The 17,681-nt window shown below is 33.0% G+C and overlaps 2 protein-coding genes across 8 annotated transcripts in view; one reads left to right on the forward strand and one right to left on the reverse strand.

Annotated features, from left to right (window-relative positions):
• Positions 1–17,681, reverse strand: part of LOC132697885 (kazrin) — an 85,930-nt gene that overhangs the window by 21,632 nt on the left and 46,617 nt on the right. For all 5 annotated transcript variants that reach the window (XM_060663619.1, XM_060663620.1, XM_060663618.1 and 2 more), the window contains exon 2: positions 10,625–10,704. The gene's annotated coding sequence lies outside the window, so the exon portion shown is untranslated. The remainder of the gene's footprint in view (positions 1–10,624; positions 10,705–17,681) is intronic.
• LOC132697888 (peroxidasin homolog pxn-2-like) lies at positions 9,646–17,195 on the forward strand. Of its 3 annotated transcripts, XM_060663628.1 has the most exons (4): positions 9,646–9,736; positions 12,016–12,851; positions 16,156–16,237; positions 16,951–17,195. In XM_060663628.1, exons 1-3 carry the CDS (start codon positions 9,690–9,692, stop codon positions 16,233–16,235), a joined length of 963 nt encoding a protein of 320 aa, XP_060519611.1. In that variant the 5' UTR covers positions 9,646–9,689; the 3' UTR covers positions 16,236–16,237; positions 16,951–17,195. The 3 variants fall into 3 exon arrangements, with proteins under 3 accessions (XP_060519611.1, XP_060519610.1, XP_060519612.1); XM_060663627.1 differs by having other exon boundaries at positions 16,156–17,195; XM_060663629.1 differs by lacking the exon at positions 9,646–9,736 and adding an exon at positions 10,680–10,741 and having other exon boundaries at positions 16,156–17,195.

Below are 17,681 nucleotides of genomic sequence, written 5' to 3' on the forward strand. Positions count from 1 at the left end.
GTGGTGCCGTTTTGGCGAATTCAATTAACAAAATCTCAAGTTTTTAAAATGGAGCGCACTATATTTTTATTCAGACAAAAAATAAGGTAAGTTTGTAATTTATCTTATATTTAAATTTTACTTTTTGATATATTCGAGGTTAAAAAATTAGACTAGAGATTCTTGCATTAAACAATAGTGATCCGGTTAGAAATGCGGTCTCCAGCATTGTATATTGTAGAGGATGGACAATATATCGAAAATATATTACAGTATCACCATATTTAAATTTTTTTTAGTTATTTGTTTCTATTTTTTTTTTGTATTATAGCTTTATTTATTCAAATTTATTACTTTGTTTAGTTAGCCTATACACCTTAATTATTTATTTTTGTTATTAGGTATTTTCAATCAAGCTGTTAAAGTGTGTATTATGGAGTCGATTTTGTTCAGAATTTCCACGTATTAATGGACACATTGTATTGTTAGCAATAAGTTTTATTCGTATATATGGAGTATTATATCTTTATCATGTCTTTGTTAGATAAAAAATACCTAATATTTCCAACAAGTGACCTAATGTGGGCAGCTTTAAATTTAACAAATATAGGGTGTTAAATTTGAAAATCTTGAGATTTTGTTAATTGAATTTGTCAAAAGGGCACCACCTATTTGGGACACCCTGTATAAGCTGAGGCGCATCTGTCAAACTGATTGAGTGGTGCATCGTCTCCTTAGTCTGTGGTTAAATTTTCCTTGCAATACCTGTATCAATAGAGTCACAACACAATTTTATATGGGGCATTCAAAATATGAAAAAAAAACACATAACCTCAATTTCTGCCAAAATTATACAAAATTTGAATAGGAATTGCTTAAACGTGACTTTTATTTTAACCAAGAATTCAAAAAATGCCAAAATATGCAGGGTGTTTCATTTAGAATAACAAAGTTGATGACGGGGGAGGGACACTTTTGAGACACCCTGTATCAACAAAATTACAATATTTTAAATCTATGGGTTTCCAGGTAATATCGTTGTATTTGACACATGGTGTACCTAAGTATATGGCATTTTTTGCGAATGACCATTTTATGACGGTGTTTCTAGTAGGTTCTACCATTTATAACACGAAGACTAACGTCCACGTTGCAGAGGTGAATATAACTCTGTGTTCCAATCAACAATGGTCTTCGGAACTATGTGAAATGGTTATACAAAAACAAATTAAAAATAAACATAAAAATGACAAAATAAAAAATATATAAAAATCAGCGCCATCCACATAGATAACGTACCACTAGAATAGAATAGAATGACACATACAAATAAAATGCTTTCTATATTTATTAAAAAATTGAAAAAAAAAACAATGCACTTAGTTTAATTCATTTGGTCAACATTAAAACACTTCGGATCTTGATTGATTATAAGAAAATTTTGTAGAATCATTTAAATGATGTAACAGCTAAGGCCTATACTAGCTTACTTTTTATAAGTAGGTTTAGAGAGTAGACTTATCTTCATCTGCCTTTAAGATTTTGTATTGGTCATTTGTTCGGTCATTATTGGAATATGGTAACCAACTTTGGTCTTCTTTTTATACAACTCACATTGATAAGCTAGAAAATGTAATGTGGCATATAGACTGATTAAGTACAATGCTCATTTATGTTCCATTTTCAACTTAATATCGAGCGATATCGACTATAGTTTTCATCTATTCAAAACTGAATTTTAGAATTAACCATACTACTCGGCCCAAGGATTTATTTTATGTGCCATATAGTGGTAGCCACTCTGGATTGAACAATCCACTGGTTTAACTGGTTAATAACTGTTGACTCTTTAATATCCATGATGTAAAAAATTTAAAATAATCTAAACCATGTCCGACCTACTTAGTTTAAGTTTTCGTAAGAATCAAGAATTGACAATTTTATGTTAATAAATAAATAACCATTGTAAGACGCTAGTATTTACTTTTCTTGCGGCTAGAGCTGTAGTCTCTGATTTGACAAATGTAATATTATAAATTTGTTGACTATTATTAAGGGTTTATTTCAAAAATATATACAGAGTTGAACTAATTTACCAAAATCAGACATCGATTTATTGTGCCAGAGTAACTAATATTTAATAATAAGTTCTTTTTTAAACCTTGTATAACTAATATTAATTAAAAATTTTCCAAAAACTTCATTTTTCACGCCATGTAGACAAAACCTAAAATAAATATAATAAAGATTTTGTTTTTAACAAAGAAATTATGTGCTTGATATCGTTTTGGAGCATTTAACGATTGGGAAAAAATGGAGTAAAACAAAAATTTACACGTCGTCCGAAACAAACATTACGGTTAGCAGCTTGTGACGGCGGGATTCCGTTCAAATTTGTTGGCTAGACGCTTTAACGTTTAGACAAGTGTCCCGTTGTTGAAAAAAATGGAGAAATCGATTTCTGCGTTGAAATAAATCGCTGCTACACAAACGCATGGTCAGTGTCATTCACCCTCTCGACTGACGAAGTCAATGTTCCAGAAATGACCTCAGGCTTGTATAATGCGCTTGCAAGCCCATAGAACCAAATACTAACGAGGGCGATTTGAGTAGATATCTTTTTCCGCGTTATTTACTTAAGTAGTTGTTGTATATTAACAGGTTAACGGTTCAAGCACCAGAAGACAATACCACAAGTATTATCGGCGAGATCCAGCAGATCATAATTTTACTTCCCGTATCGATCACTTAAAACGTAGTGGTGGCCGAGATTTGATATATTTTTTTAAACTAAAGACCAGGCGGACCACGTAGGACTTTTTCTAATTTTAAATTTGCGAAATACAAAAACCTAAGCTTTAAAATATGAAATTGTTACTAGTCTACAGCTACAGTGTATAATAGAGAACCAACGTTCCCAGCAGAATCAGGGAAACTCATATTATCATGTTCAATTTTTAAAATCCACTCACGGTATTAAGAAAAAGTGACAACTTTGTCGTAGCCTGTAATTCTTTCGTCTTAAAAAAAAATAAAATTTCGGGTTGTTAGTTACAATTTTGCCATAAAATTTGTTATCAAAAAATAGAGATAATACACGAAATTTGAAGATAAAATTTCGAGTTAAAACACAAAATTTTAAAATATCGAGAGTAAACATAAGTATCACGATTTCTAGGCAGTTGAAAATAATAAAACAATACAGAAAGGCATACGAAGCGTGATAATCACCTTTCTCAATGTCGGAAATGTTTCGCACGTTTCAATAAACTTACGAGCAAACGCTGTCGCACCTTTTGACGCGGTATACATTCAATTTTACTCTCTCAAGCGTTTGTGTTCTTGTTTCGTGTAAACTGGGACGATTTGATTTCGAGTAAAGTGCCTCAAAAGCGTCGAGAATTGAAGTTTTGGATTGTTCTAGAACGCTAAACGTTCGAACAGCTTTTAAAGTCCAGCGTATTGGAATATTCTGATATTACGGATTTTTGTACCGCTTGTTTGGCAATGTTTTACTGTTTTTCCAAAAATTTCTGTTCTAGGTTTTTAGAATTTCCTAGTAGGTTTGGTTTCATGTTTGCGGAATTTTCTAGGCATTTACCCTCACTCTCAAATAAGTAAGTTACCTGTGGTGTCAAAATCTCGTTCTTCCACTTCCCGGAGCAAGTCGGCAACTTTCAATTTGTTATTCACGAATCATCCCACACCTGACATCAATTTTACGTGTTTTTAATTCACAAAAATTTTTGGTGACAGTGAAACGTCGCGATGAAATTAAATTACACATTCCGCTCAATTTAAAATTCATTTCATTCGAAATAACAAAGACACCTCAGCAATATCGCCTATAATTATAGCATCGGAAGCAAGTAAAAGGCTCTTAAAAACATGTCTATTATTAGCTCACCTGGATATTTTCCTGACAGGGAAAACATTAGCACCTGTCACATAGTTGGCCTATAAGCACCTAAAGATTGTCAATAATATTTGCGCCATGACTGTGGCTGACATAAAGAACCAAGCATAATATAATTCAACATATTTACAATAATTAACAAAATTAGTTAGCATAATTGCTGTATTTTAATAAACGCGACTTTTAGATAAAGTTTTCTGGACTAAATAATGCTTGAATATTTCATCTAAGTGATCATATTAAATTGATATTTGAAATTGATTTGAACGACCAGCATTATTTGTTGTGTGCAATGATTTTGATTTAAATAGAATAACATTCAGAACGATAGTGTCTAACAATAATATGGAAATAACAATATGTTTTTAAAGCCAGACTTGTTCAACTTATGCAAATTACTCAAAAAAAAGGCAAAAAACTCTCTTTTTATATTTTTAATAGCGGCACTTTTCTTAATGATAAGATTCGAAACTTTTTAGGTTAAAAATATATAAATTCATTAACAAAGAATGAGTTGGATTAAAAAACAAATAACTATTTAAAAAATCTGTCGCAGCTGGAACAAAATTTTAATACAAGGTCAAGCAATCTGAGCCCGTGATTCGCAAAGTATGTGGGATCATGTTTAAGGAGCACTGGCAACAGCGGGTCTAGCATTCCTGGCTCGTGCCTGTGGAACAGGTAGCGGTGAGTCACTTTGGTAAACATTTCGGCTTCCCCATTATGACCAGACACTCACGCACACATACAAATCGAATTTATACACGCCGGTATTGAAGGGGGACAACCCCGATGCAATGCTTTCAGGTGGATGAACCCCACAAATAGTTCTGCCATTTCCGCGATATTGTTACTACGCCCCGTTTTGTTTTGCTTGCTCTTTTTCTGCGAGCGGCCGAAGAAAAACGCGCAAGCGATTACGGAAGGATATGGACTTTTCGTCACCAAAAAGAAAGAAGAATATTTCCACAAAATATACATATCATTATTATTATTATGGACTTTTTATAGAATCAAACAAGTACAAAACATAAACAAGTGCCATTTTCGATGATAATTGAATATTTAGGAGAAGTAGCATCCTACATTGTGTTGTGTGCAAGCGGAATGAAAATGGCTATAAAATATTCATAATATTACGCAATATTACTATTCTAACTATGCTAAGATAGAGCTTATGTCATCGATATATAAGGATTTTTATAAGATTTTTAAGCTTCGAACTGAATTGAAATCGCGAGAGTTGCGATGTTCAGAAAAGGGAGAAAAAGTAAAGCAATTCCTAGCATACGATAACGTTTACTGATGATATTTTCTATATGATAACTAAATTATGCCGATTAAAAGAAACGACTAAATAAATAAATCAAAAAGAGAATATCATAGGTTTCTACCTGCTTGTTAAATAAATAAATTTCAATTTCAAATATAAAGTTGAATACTGCAAAAAGTAAAACTATTTTGCATGTATCTCTGTTTTGCATATCAGAGTTCATCTTGGCTTCCTAAAGTAAGAAAAGAGCTTTTTGCTAACCCATGTGCAAAACAAGCCAAATTAAAGTCCTTCGATAAGACATGTTCAACCACTGAAACTCATTAATTTTATGTGTCATATGATCCGATTTTCGGTTTTGAGGTTATGTTTCTTTTGATATGTGATGTGATGAGATGAGATTTACGAGGTTGTCCAAGAATCTCTCAACATCTTCGATCTGTCAAAGACAAAATTTTGTTTGTTATACCAGGAATTTACAGCTATATCTGCATATACGGGAAAGAATGCATTGGATAGACTGGACGAAAAATATCAAGGCTCATCAATATCAAAGTAGTTTCAAGTTAAGGGTGAAGACATTTTTCCGCATTGAAGGGCAACCTATTCTCAATACAGTCGCAGACATTCGTAAAATTCAGTTCAAATGTTTTGGAGTGACCGGATGTTTTCACACAACGTTCACTGGCCAAATTAAAATCGTGACTAGCGTGGCGTTTATTATATAATATTTCGTTTAAACTCCAGGACAAATTTGCAAAAAAAATGTATCATTGGAATATTGTATGGATGTATTTGTAGAACGAATATAATAAAAAATTGTACCCAATCTAATCGTTATTCTATTTTTTTCAGTAATGAATTGGAAAAGAAAAAAGGCACAAGAAAACGAACAAAACGGATCTTAATCCGCCACTCATTTCCCGCCGGCGGCAAAACGCGGAAAAGCCGAACTGAAAAATAAATCTTTGAGCGTCTAGCGCGGCCATTATAATCCCTCGAGGCCCAGAGCCGCCGTGGAAATTTGAAAAATACGCGGAATATTGGGTTCCGGTTCGTCGGCGTTCTTTATTTTAAACGCAAAATTTCCAACGAAAATAAAATATAATCCGGAAAATATCCTCAAGCGCCGGAAAAATAATTAAAATTGCGAGAGACACGCATCGAATAGAAACTTTTAATTGTAGATCAACGTTTACAGCTTATAAGTGCTTGTCTTGAATATTAAGTAAATTAAGAATCCATTAAAAGTAACTCGCACTCGACAACTCAATGCACAACGCATTTTCGATCATGCGTATAAGAGCTGAAAAATTATTTGCCTAGCGGAATAGCTAGGAATGATAGAGACTTGCGCCATATGAAGCAACAGGCAAGATTTATTGCAGGAAATAATTTGATTTTGCAATTTCCTGCAAACTTTACTGCGCTATGTCAAACGGTGTTTCCTAATTTGAAGATGGCAAACATTCAAAAACGTGAATAAAGGTATGCTTTTTCTAAACAGTATTTTTCTGATTTCCCGATTAATTTTTCTCTGTATTGTCATCAATCTATGCACAATGTAACAGAACGGAACACAGAGACCAACTAACTAGCACCAGCAATTTTAATTGTCTGTGTATATGATGCGGTATTTCCCAAAATTGCCCAGTGAAGAACAGGCTCTAAATATGGCATCTTGTTCTTCGTAGAGTGAAGTGATATATATATATATATATATATATATATATATATATATATATATATATATATATATATATATATATATATATATATATATATATATATATATATATATATATATATATATATCATATATATATATATATATATATATATATATATATATATATATATATATATATATATATATATATATACACATAAAACTCTAGTCTAGATACTACCTGCACCGCGTAGATTTATCAAAAATTGTTTTGAGTAACGACAATAACTTCAATACTGTGAAACCTTGATTTTCAGGTTATAATGTTATAGATAATAATGTCCGAATGAAACAGTTTTCCCCAGGTATCAAAAGAAAATCGTTTCACAAAACCGCTTATTTAAAACGCTAACTATGTATGTGGCTATGGCACGGCATTCAAACTTAAAGTTGTTAACTTCTCTTTATCAAATTTTATATATCTTGGCATTACATCTCATAAATTAATAAAGTTCAGCTGCAAGTGAAAAACTCTCATGCTGCGCAGCTTGGCTACGGACTGGCGCCGTAAAAATCACAACCGGCATTCCCTTAATTTATTTCAATTTCCGACCGATCCGTTTTCATTAGTTAATTGGCAACGCGGTTTAGTCCACCATTATCTCGTTGTAAGTTTCCAGACTGAAAAACACCCTTCCGTGAAAACCACTCGCCTTAGATTTATAACGCAATCTCACTTCAACGCGGATGAATCATATCGTCCTGCGCCCGGCGCGACGTTGCCAGTAGTGACAGTGTTGCAGGGACGAAAGAAAAAGCTTTCGGGGGACCTCACTTTCGGTTAGTTTTGGTTAGTTAGTTTTTGGGATATATTTAAAGTGACGTTATTAATTGCAATGTCATTTGTGTCATTGCAATGTCAGACAAACAGAGAGCCTCATTTTTCTCATCGTCTATTATAAGTTTCTGTTCACGTCAAATTTGCAAGTTTGCCAAATTTAAAGAACTAATTGTAAACAAATTTTCCTCAAAAATTTAGTACTTTGACATTTACTAATATATTGAACTGAGGTGGCTTTTACTTGATGAAAATTCATTTATCAAAATAAAAAACACATAAACACATAAACAAGATATGCCAGTGGTGTCTTATGTAACAGCTCCAGCAGTTAAACTCTCTACAAAATGAGTAAATATTTTAAAGTTCCACACAGATTTTAAACCAAAATTTGCAATAAATAATTCTTTTGAATTAATCAACAAAATTAAAGATAACAAAATCCCTTCTAACGCAACTCTATTGTCTTTTGATGTACAAAACTTATTTCCCAGTATTCCACCTATGGATGTGATAGATTTAGTAGATTTTACCCTAACTCGGAAACAGGTTAACAAATTGGTGAAACAAGATTTATTAGATTGTTTAATAGTATCTTTATACCAAAATTATTTTGAATTTAATGGACAGATTTATATCTCTAAAGAAGGTTTGATTATGGGAAACCCACTTAGTCCTTTGTTAGCCGAGATTTTTATGGATAATTTGGAAAATATCATACTAGAACATCCTTTAAGTAAAAGTTTTTTATGGTGGTGTAGATATGTGGACGATGTCTTTGCTTGCTTTGTTGGAACGGACAGATAATTGAATTCTTTTTTAAATTACATTAACTCAATACATAATCGTATAAAATTCACTATCGAGATTGAACAGGATAACTCTATTAATTTTTTAGACTTAACTATTACGAAAGTGCAAAACAAATTAGATTTTTGAATATATCATAAACCTTCACACACGGACACAGTCATACATAACAGCTCAAATCACCCTTATACACACAAAATGGCCGCATTTAACTCTTTTAAACACAGACTCTTAATACGCCACTCTCAACAGAAAATTACAACAAAGAACTTAATATCATTAAACAAATAGCACTGAACAACGGCTACAATCCGTCCATTATAGATAAAATTATAAATAAAAAACAAATACAAACAACATTAAACTCTATTTATCCGAAACCAAATACAGAACACGAACAATTTAAAACAATTACATACATAGGAGAACCTAACGAAAAAGTTTCAAATTTGTCAAAATGTGGTTTAAAAATAGCTTTCAGAACTAACAACACAATAGGAAAATATTTAAAAAACAATAAATCAAAATCCCAAAAATCAGGTGTTGTGGTTTGAAATGTGGATCTTGTCCTAAAATTCATATTGGACAAACAGGTAGATCCTTCAAGAAAAGCATTAACGTAAATTCTTAAGTTTTGTATCAATGAACAAGAGAAAGACAACCTTTTCTTTTTATAGTAAAAAAAAACCTCACTTTTCTATCACGCCGTTGCTATTCCAGTTTACGTGGTTCACCGAAAAATTTGTTCCTAAATATATTTTAGAAGCACATTTTGTAACTGTGCCCTTATCTTCAAAAAAGATTAAAGTGACTCCAGTGATTGGCAGTAACGCCAACGCCACAAAAAAATGCACAGTTATCTGCAAAACTAATATCTAAATTATGTAGTTAGACAATGGTCCGTTGCGTAGCGCCACCCAATAGTAACAAATTTGCAAATGTCAGTCATTTTCCCATATATTTTAATTTAGTTCATTTTCCAAGCAATTAACTAAATCATTATAAAACAAATATTTAAACTACGCACTACAAAGGATGTCGAAAAGTTACCTTATTAAGAAAACATTTCCGCTGAAAAACTGATCGTTTCGGATGTTGAGATAAGATAAATCGTGAGGAATTTTGGTGAATTACGTACTGATTAGTTCAAACACAATCGTCGCGAATGCGGGATATTTGGCGCGAATGAAATGCGAAAGCCGTGATGTTTCTTGAGCTATTTGGTTTCTTGACTTTGGGAATTTTTAAAATGTAAGTACTCTTTGTTTATTGTCCACTGTCCCAGGAATTATTTTTAACAATACTTTATACGTTATATACAATTAAAAAAAATTATTTCTGCTCTTAATACTCGCCACGTTTTATGTTAAGACGAAACTGCCACCTTTTTATTTATTTCAACGGATCGTCTTTCATTCATACATTCATACATCCCAAAAGTTATGATATACGTAGGGAACTAAAACGCAACGATTTAAATTGGGGTATGTTTTAGCCTGAAAAAAAAAGAAAAGAAAAAAAAGAAAATTTTCTCGAAACGAATTATTGTCTCAGTTACATTTTGATACAATCAAAACAATTACTTAACAGGGAGACACCTTATATATAGGAGTGGGCCAGCTTCAAAGTCGTAGACAATTTATTACAAAATAGTCGCAACAGTTTTTCTATTTGGAGTGTGTATAATGCCGTAATACTTTTACCAAATAATTGCCTAGATTAAGCTTATCGCGTCTATTTCCTGTTCCGCTCAGTTTATTAATTTGTCGTTGCTAGCAAACTTTTTTTGTCGCAAGTATTTGTATTTCGTTTCAATATTCTTTAATACTAATATGATAATAAAGAATTCAACGAAGTTTAAGTGCATATAAATGAACATTTATATGCACTTAATGGTAGTCAAACAGTGGACTACAAGTATTTTTTAAACAATTTCATTTAAGCAAACAAACTAATCAACACGAATGATAAGACAATAAAAATTTGATTTGAAACTCTTTGAACTATAGTTGGCAACAACCTCCTCGCATGCAAAACAGCTGTGATAGTATAAAGAAATTCTGACAACGAGTATTCGGAATTCGTAGGCAACGAATCAGGCATGAAACGGGGTTAAATTAGAGAAAGGAAGTTATTTACCCATGCAGAACACGGTGCTGCTTGAAAATTTGACTACCGCGTGATAATCCCTTGGGCACTATCCGAGGTTGAGGTCGCTCCTGAAACAACAAAGAAAAAGAGTTTTTGAGGATTACGGTAATAGACAATTTAATTCACAGTCTATTTTAAAACGAACTTAAACAAGCAATTAAATATTAAGTTCTCCAAAATTTGTGGATCTGCAGACTCCAAAATTAATCAATAAATAAAGGTCAAGCTCTTTTTAAGCTTTAATTATTTTTTGTAATTTTAGGTCAGTTTAAAATGTTTAAAATGACATTTGATAAAGACACGGTGTTGTCGAAACAATTGTCATGTCATAATATATAATTTCGTGAAAATCTGAACTTTTAGTTCTTATTTATTTTGATAAATGGATTTTCATCAAGTAAAAGCCACCTCAGTTTAGTTTAAAATGGTTTTCTGTCTCTTCATCAGTTTTTTATAATACAAATTATGAATTTTTTAGGCAATAAAAACAGAAATATGTAGAACTAATAAGAAATTAATTTCAAAATAAATAACGAACCAAAACCTTTAATTATATTTTATTATAAATTTACAAACACGTATATGCCGTTGCAGACTTTCCAGCGACAATTTTAAGATCTTCAAAGGAGGCCAATATTTATTCTTAGTACCAATTTTGCATTTGGGAAACGGTTAAATTTTATGGTCTGTAAATATACAGGCTGCTTCAGACAAAATGTTGGAAACGATCAATGTGTCTAAAAAATGTATAAGATTATTTTGAAACTTTATCAATGCTTTCAAAAATAACCGAAATCTGTATCACAAAAACTAAGCTATCAATAACACACAACAATTCCATTCAATACTTTCCCATTTTAAAGAAAAACAAAACTATATAAGCAACAGTCCACAAGGACTTTTTCTTTCTAATAGTTTTTGAATTCAATTTAAATTGCCGGTTTAATTTTGGATACAAAACAACAATTTTGATATTTTAACAATTTCGTCACGCATGAAAATGCTTATTATTTTTTGTTTACCACAAAAGTACCGTTTGTTCTTAAAAGGTGTGCATCAAATTTGATATAAAAATGGAAAGCAATATTAACTTATGCTAAAACACTTTTGAAAATTTTAAATAAATTAAACCACTTTTAAAATTTTAAAACTAATTAAGCCGTTTTTGAAATTTTAAAATGAATCAAAACAATTTCAAAATTTTAAAGTTAATTAACTAATGAATTAAAATTGAAATTTTAAATTTAAGTCTTATAGTTTTAAATGATTTCAACTACTAAATATTCCATTTCAAAAATTATGATTTTCTAACACATAATTTGTGACGCGCCTTGTATAATTCGAATATTATTAATTCTAAGTCTTAGTATCCGTTTCAGAGTCAGTTGCAAATATGACTGCAGAATGGTCAGCGTTGAACTCCATTGTACCGGACTCGAATCGACAACCATATCTGAGGAAATTATAGCGAGAGTTACGAAGACTACCGTGTCTTCGCTAAACATAACTGACAGTTTCCTCCCGGCAATATCCCAATCGGCGTTCGACGGTTTCCAAGGAGTCGGATCTATCCATATAACCAGCTCGCACGTCTCTCAAATCGAAAACGCAACTTTCGAAGAGTTTGACAGTCTAACCTCTTTAAATCTGAGCGACAACTTCTTAAGAGACTTTAACGTGGACGCGTTTCCGGCCAAGAACGCCCTACTCTCTCTAGATCTTTCTAATAACGTGTTAAGGGACTTTTCGAATTTTAACGTTAGCCGTTTTCCGAGAATTTCGGTGCTCAATCTCGAGAACAACTTGCTAGATCGTTTGCCATTGAGCATACTCGATAAGCTACAGGTGGAAAATGAGTTCTTTCTTCTGGTCGATAACAACCCGTGGAATTGCGAACACGAGGACTGGGTTGACTATCTAAATGAAAACATGACAAAAGCGTTTTGTGGGAACACGAAAACGTATATTCCGAAGCTCAGGATAGAACGGCAGCAAAATGAGGCTACCCAAACCAATGAATCTCAAGCCGAGGACGAGTTCAAGCCTGATAGAGGCAATAAACCGAACTGTGCTAAATGTAGTTTTTATTTTTGTATTCTGTGGTTAGTCGGGGGTGTGTGGTTGGGTATTATCGTTGGCAACGTCGGCAAAATTAAGAATCTATTGTGCGGTAGAGGACGCAGTCAGAGGTCAAGTAATGCGGCGGTCCAGTGTGGTGAGTGAGAATAACATTTTATTTTTGCATGATTAGCGCTTGTAGGTAGAGTTCTCCGAACTATATACCGTTTTTACGACATAATACGGTATTCGAATTTGGTCAATTTTTATGAAGGTCTAACCTCACTTCTACCTCGTTTAGGTTGTCACCCTCAATAAATAGATTCGATGACATTCGAGATCGGTAATTCGGTAGAGTTAAGTGGGTGAAATTCCTCGATTATTATTAGTCCATGCAGTGAAAAATCCATTCTTACTTTTAAATCCTACTTTTAAAATACAACAGTCCGCACGGGACAGTTCTTGTCGGCTAACATCTTTATTAAGGCCCTGGCTTGTTGTCCACGTGCCGGAAAGAATGGTCCCTTCCGGTTTACAACAGGCGGGTCTTAAACTCAATCCGAAGTCAAAACCATAAAAGGTTGTAAAAACGGTATATACTATGGAGACCTCTACAAACTATTCAATTTGCTGTAGTTTTTCGGGCTCTCTGAATCTCTCTAAAGCTATAATAATTAAAAAGGCACTCCATCTTTCGAAGGCTTTATTGGGAGAGGCACAATTATTGGGAACGAACCAAATGTACATCAATAAAGGCTATTTTCAGACCAGTATAGGAAGTGTTTCAAAGTACTAAATTACTTATCACTATTTAACAAAAAAGGCGTTTACTACGTATTATTAACATTATTGACGTATTTCTCTAAATCTTTTTAAAGCTATATTAAATTTTTAAACTCAGTCTATAACGCAATTATTGGAAATTAACGAAATGTACATCAAATCAGTCAAAGGCTATTTGCAGATTGGTAATTATTAATTAATTAAAAGTATTATAAGTATAAGCATAAACCATCTATTAAATCGAAAAAAAATCTTTCTTTCAGTGCCCTATCAGTTATCTGATGTTTGCAACCACGTCTCCCGCGGCCCGGCATCCAGTCCAAGTTATGCTACGTAGCCAGGACATCTGCTTCCTACCAACTCCTCGTCTACCCCTTTCCCTCCATAATCGTTTTGAGGAGATGGTATTTTTCGCCCCTCATTATATGTTCCTTCGCTTGACTGATGTGACGAGCTCACGATGTGTCTTTGCTTTTGTCACTCTTGCAGTTCACGAAATTTTTAAGATTCGCCGATGGGTCCATATCTCAAATGCTTCCAATCGGTTTAGGGTATTAATCTTCAGCCTCCAAGACTGAACTCCGTATGGAAGGATGGACCATATGTAGTATTTAACAATTCGCTGTCGAAGAGTCATATTCAAGCTATTATTGCAGAATACTGACCTCATAGAACACAAACTGGAATGCACGATCTCAATTTGGTTTTTAATTCCTATATATCCGGGTCAAGGTTATCTGAAATCAGAGACCCTAGGTATTTGAACCTTCTGACTCTTTCTATGCGCGCTTCATTTAGTTCCAGATGACCATTTTCATGTGGTGAGCGGCTAAATACCATAAATTTAGTTTTTGTTATATTTATATTTAGTCCTATTTCTTTGCTGATGGTGCTCATACTATCAATTAGTCGTTGGAGGTCTTCTACGCTTTCTGCCATGATAACAGTGTGGTCTGCATATCTCAAGTTATTTATTGGTACCCCATTTACATTAATGCCTACATCCGTCCTCTCTAGTGCTATTTTAAAAATAATATCTGAATACAAGTTAAAGGGGAGGGAGAATACACCCCGTCATCTCCTTATGTCATTGCTCAATTTATTGTCAATGCATACATTTGCCGTCTGGTTCCAATATAAGTTTCTTATAATTTGGAGGTCCCTTCGGTCGACTCTTGCTCTTTGTAGCGATTCAATGAGTTTTGTATGCTGTACACGATCGAAAGTCTTTTCATAATCAGAAGCAGGCAAATACGCTGGTCTCGGCATTTTTGCAGTCATACGGTCAAGGAGAACAGGGCTTCTCTTGTCCCAAATCCGTGCCTGAAACCAAACACACTTAACTCTTATCCTGGTATGTATCACTCTAAGGAAAATCTTTAGCAGATGGCTCATGATACTCATTAATCTGTAGTCTTCACACTTTTTTGGATGTTGTTTTTTTGGGATTGGGATGAAGGTAGATTTCTGCCATTCATCAGGTAAATTTCCACTCGTGTAGATTTGGTTGAAGAGTTCCACAATGCGTTCGAGGAGCTTTATTAGTTCAATAGGTACGTTGTCAGGTCCGATTGCTTTTTTGTTATTTGTTCCGATATTGATAGCATAGACAACTTCAAATTTGAATATAAGGCGTCTGATGTCTTGTGAATCCTTTCATCTTTAAACAATTCTTACACGTAGTTCAAAACAAAAAATTACATTACTTAAAATAAAATCTAACGTCGAAAAATGCAAAAAAAAGGATCATTTTCTCCAATGCAAAATTGGGACATTAAGAAGAAATATCGGCCTCACTTCTAGATTCACAAAGTATAAATAAATTGCAGCTGTAAGATCCTCCACCTGTTTAGGTTACAAATGCTGATATGAGTATTTGTAATGTTGATTAGTTTTGTGTTTTGATATTAATTTCTAAGTATTAGTTCTACCGATGTCACTTTTCATTGCCATGTAAAAATGTAAGATTCATTTTTAATAATACAGAGGCAACAGATTGAAAGATATAGATTAGGAAAACTTGTTTAAAAAAAATGCAATAAGTTGGCAAAGTTGCACTTAAATTTAAAAACAATCATGGTGTCCTATAAATATTCCTTGGAGGAATCGTAATATGCAAAAATATCTATATTTGGTCATTGATGCTACAGTTTTAAAAACATTTTTTTCAAAACAGTGATAAATAATAAAAATAATAAAAAAGCCATTTTAAAAATAACATTCTGAATTCTGAAAATCACCTTATTTCAAGAAAATGTTGTATCAATTAGTTACAGAATTATATATAGAAATAAAAACATTTGTAAATAATTTTTAAGTGCGAAAATAACTAAAATATTTTGGGAAAAAAATTATTTTATGAGCCCTGATACAAATCCAAAACAAATACCTGTACACTTTTTGAAATGTACCAAACAAGGCCTGAATGTCATATAATTTTATTTGCCGTAAGAAATCGATGGAAATTCATCTTTCGAAATTCATTTAAAACATGGACCGCGTCAACTTATTTATAGCCCTTTATCAGCAGGTATCGAATTTATTGCCCCATTTTCGCCGCATTCCGTAAAATTCGATACTATAAATTTGACATTATGGATCACGTTAATGATTTCTTATCTATTGCCGCATAATTACTAAAATTCGCCGTTGTTCACTAAACAAATATTTGATCGCAGATCATTGCCAAATGGAATTTCGCCACCTCCATCCTCCGTCTCCAGCGTCGTCGAGAAAGAACGTAGGCGAGAAATCCTGAAGGTAAATGAAACATCGCATTCCATTAAGACAAAAGGAACGCTTACGACGCAATCGCTGAAACTGCTGCTCTCTTTGTAAACTTAAGTTACATTTGTATCTTTTTTCAATAAACTATAAGGTTTAATCGCAATAATAAGGGTGTAACTTAATTACTCTAGTTATCGAATATGTGTTGAAAGGGGCCAAATAAAAAACCAATTTATTTTTTTACATAATGGGAATGAAACATTTCAATATTTTTTTCTCGTTTTTTACAAAATTTTGAATTTATATTATGGTACTACTTGCAATCAATTAATATTAAAAGTTAGGTTCGTGATTTGCCACAGTTCGAAATTCGGCAAGGCAAGGTTGTCGACTAAGTAGAGTTCTCCAAAAAATATACCGTTTTTTCAACCTTTTATGGTTTTGACTTCGGAATGATTTTAAGACCCGCCTGTTGTAAACCAGAAGGGACCATGCTTTTCAGCTCGTGTACCGCAAGTCAGGGCCGTATTTAAGATATTAGCCGACAAGTGTGCCGTGCGGATTGTTGTATTTTAAGAGCAGGGAAATTTTCTTTGATTAAACTGTTATATTAATTCATAATAGTGTGCTTTTTATAAATCTTCGTAAAACAGAGAGATTGATCTCCTATATTAAAAACACATTAGACAACTTAAACTGATTTCTAATTTAAGATTTAACATAACGACTGTAAAATATTTTCCTAGGAAAGCCATTTCACTGCAATTTTAATCCGATAGAGTTGGTATGGGGACAGCTGAAACCCAGTTTAATAGGAAACCACACGTCGCCGATATTTAGTTCTGGGGCAATAGAATTAATTAAAAATTTCTGCAACTAGTTGAAAAAAATGTGTAGAACATGTCATCGAAGAAGAAGACAGAAGTCGACTATGCCAGAAATAATTATTAATGTAGGGGACGAGTCCAGTGACGATAAGGATTATTTTGATGTAGAATAACTTTGTTCTTATAAATAATCTACCATTGTTTTACAGATAAATTTACTCCTTTATTTACATTTATAATAAACGTTTTAAAGTAAGAATATATTTTTCACTGAATGCACTAATAATAATGGAGGAATCTCACCGATGAAACTCTACACAAATCTGTCAGCTTACAGCATTTGAATGCATAAAGTACCTAAGTACGGTTCTGGAAAGTCATTGTGGAATTGCGAATCTATTTATTGAGGGTTACAAAGAGAGACCCATGCGAGGTAGGCCTGCGGTTAAACCCTCAAACAAATTTATATATACGTCGTAAAAACGATATATCGTTTGGAGATCTCTACGTGCTTCCTTTTAATTCACGGGGCGAGAGCTTTGCTAAAACATATCGGAACCAACCGATGACTGGTTTCTAATACGCTGACATCAATAGAAGGCAGCAAAATTTGTTGCCTCCATATAATCGAGTTCATGGGAGTACAATAT

Source organism: Cylas formicarius, unplaced genomic scaffold, assembly GCF_029955315.1.
Source record: "Cylas formicarius isolate icCylForm1 unplaced genomic scaffold, icCylForm1.1 PGA_scaffold_2__14_contigs__length_35257938, whole genome shotgun sequence".
NCBI lineage: Eukaryota > Metazoa > Arthropoda > Insecta > Coleoptera > Brentidae > Cylas > Cylas formicarius.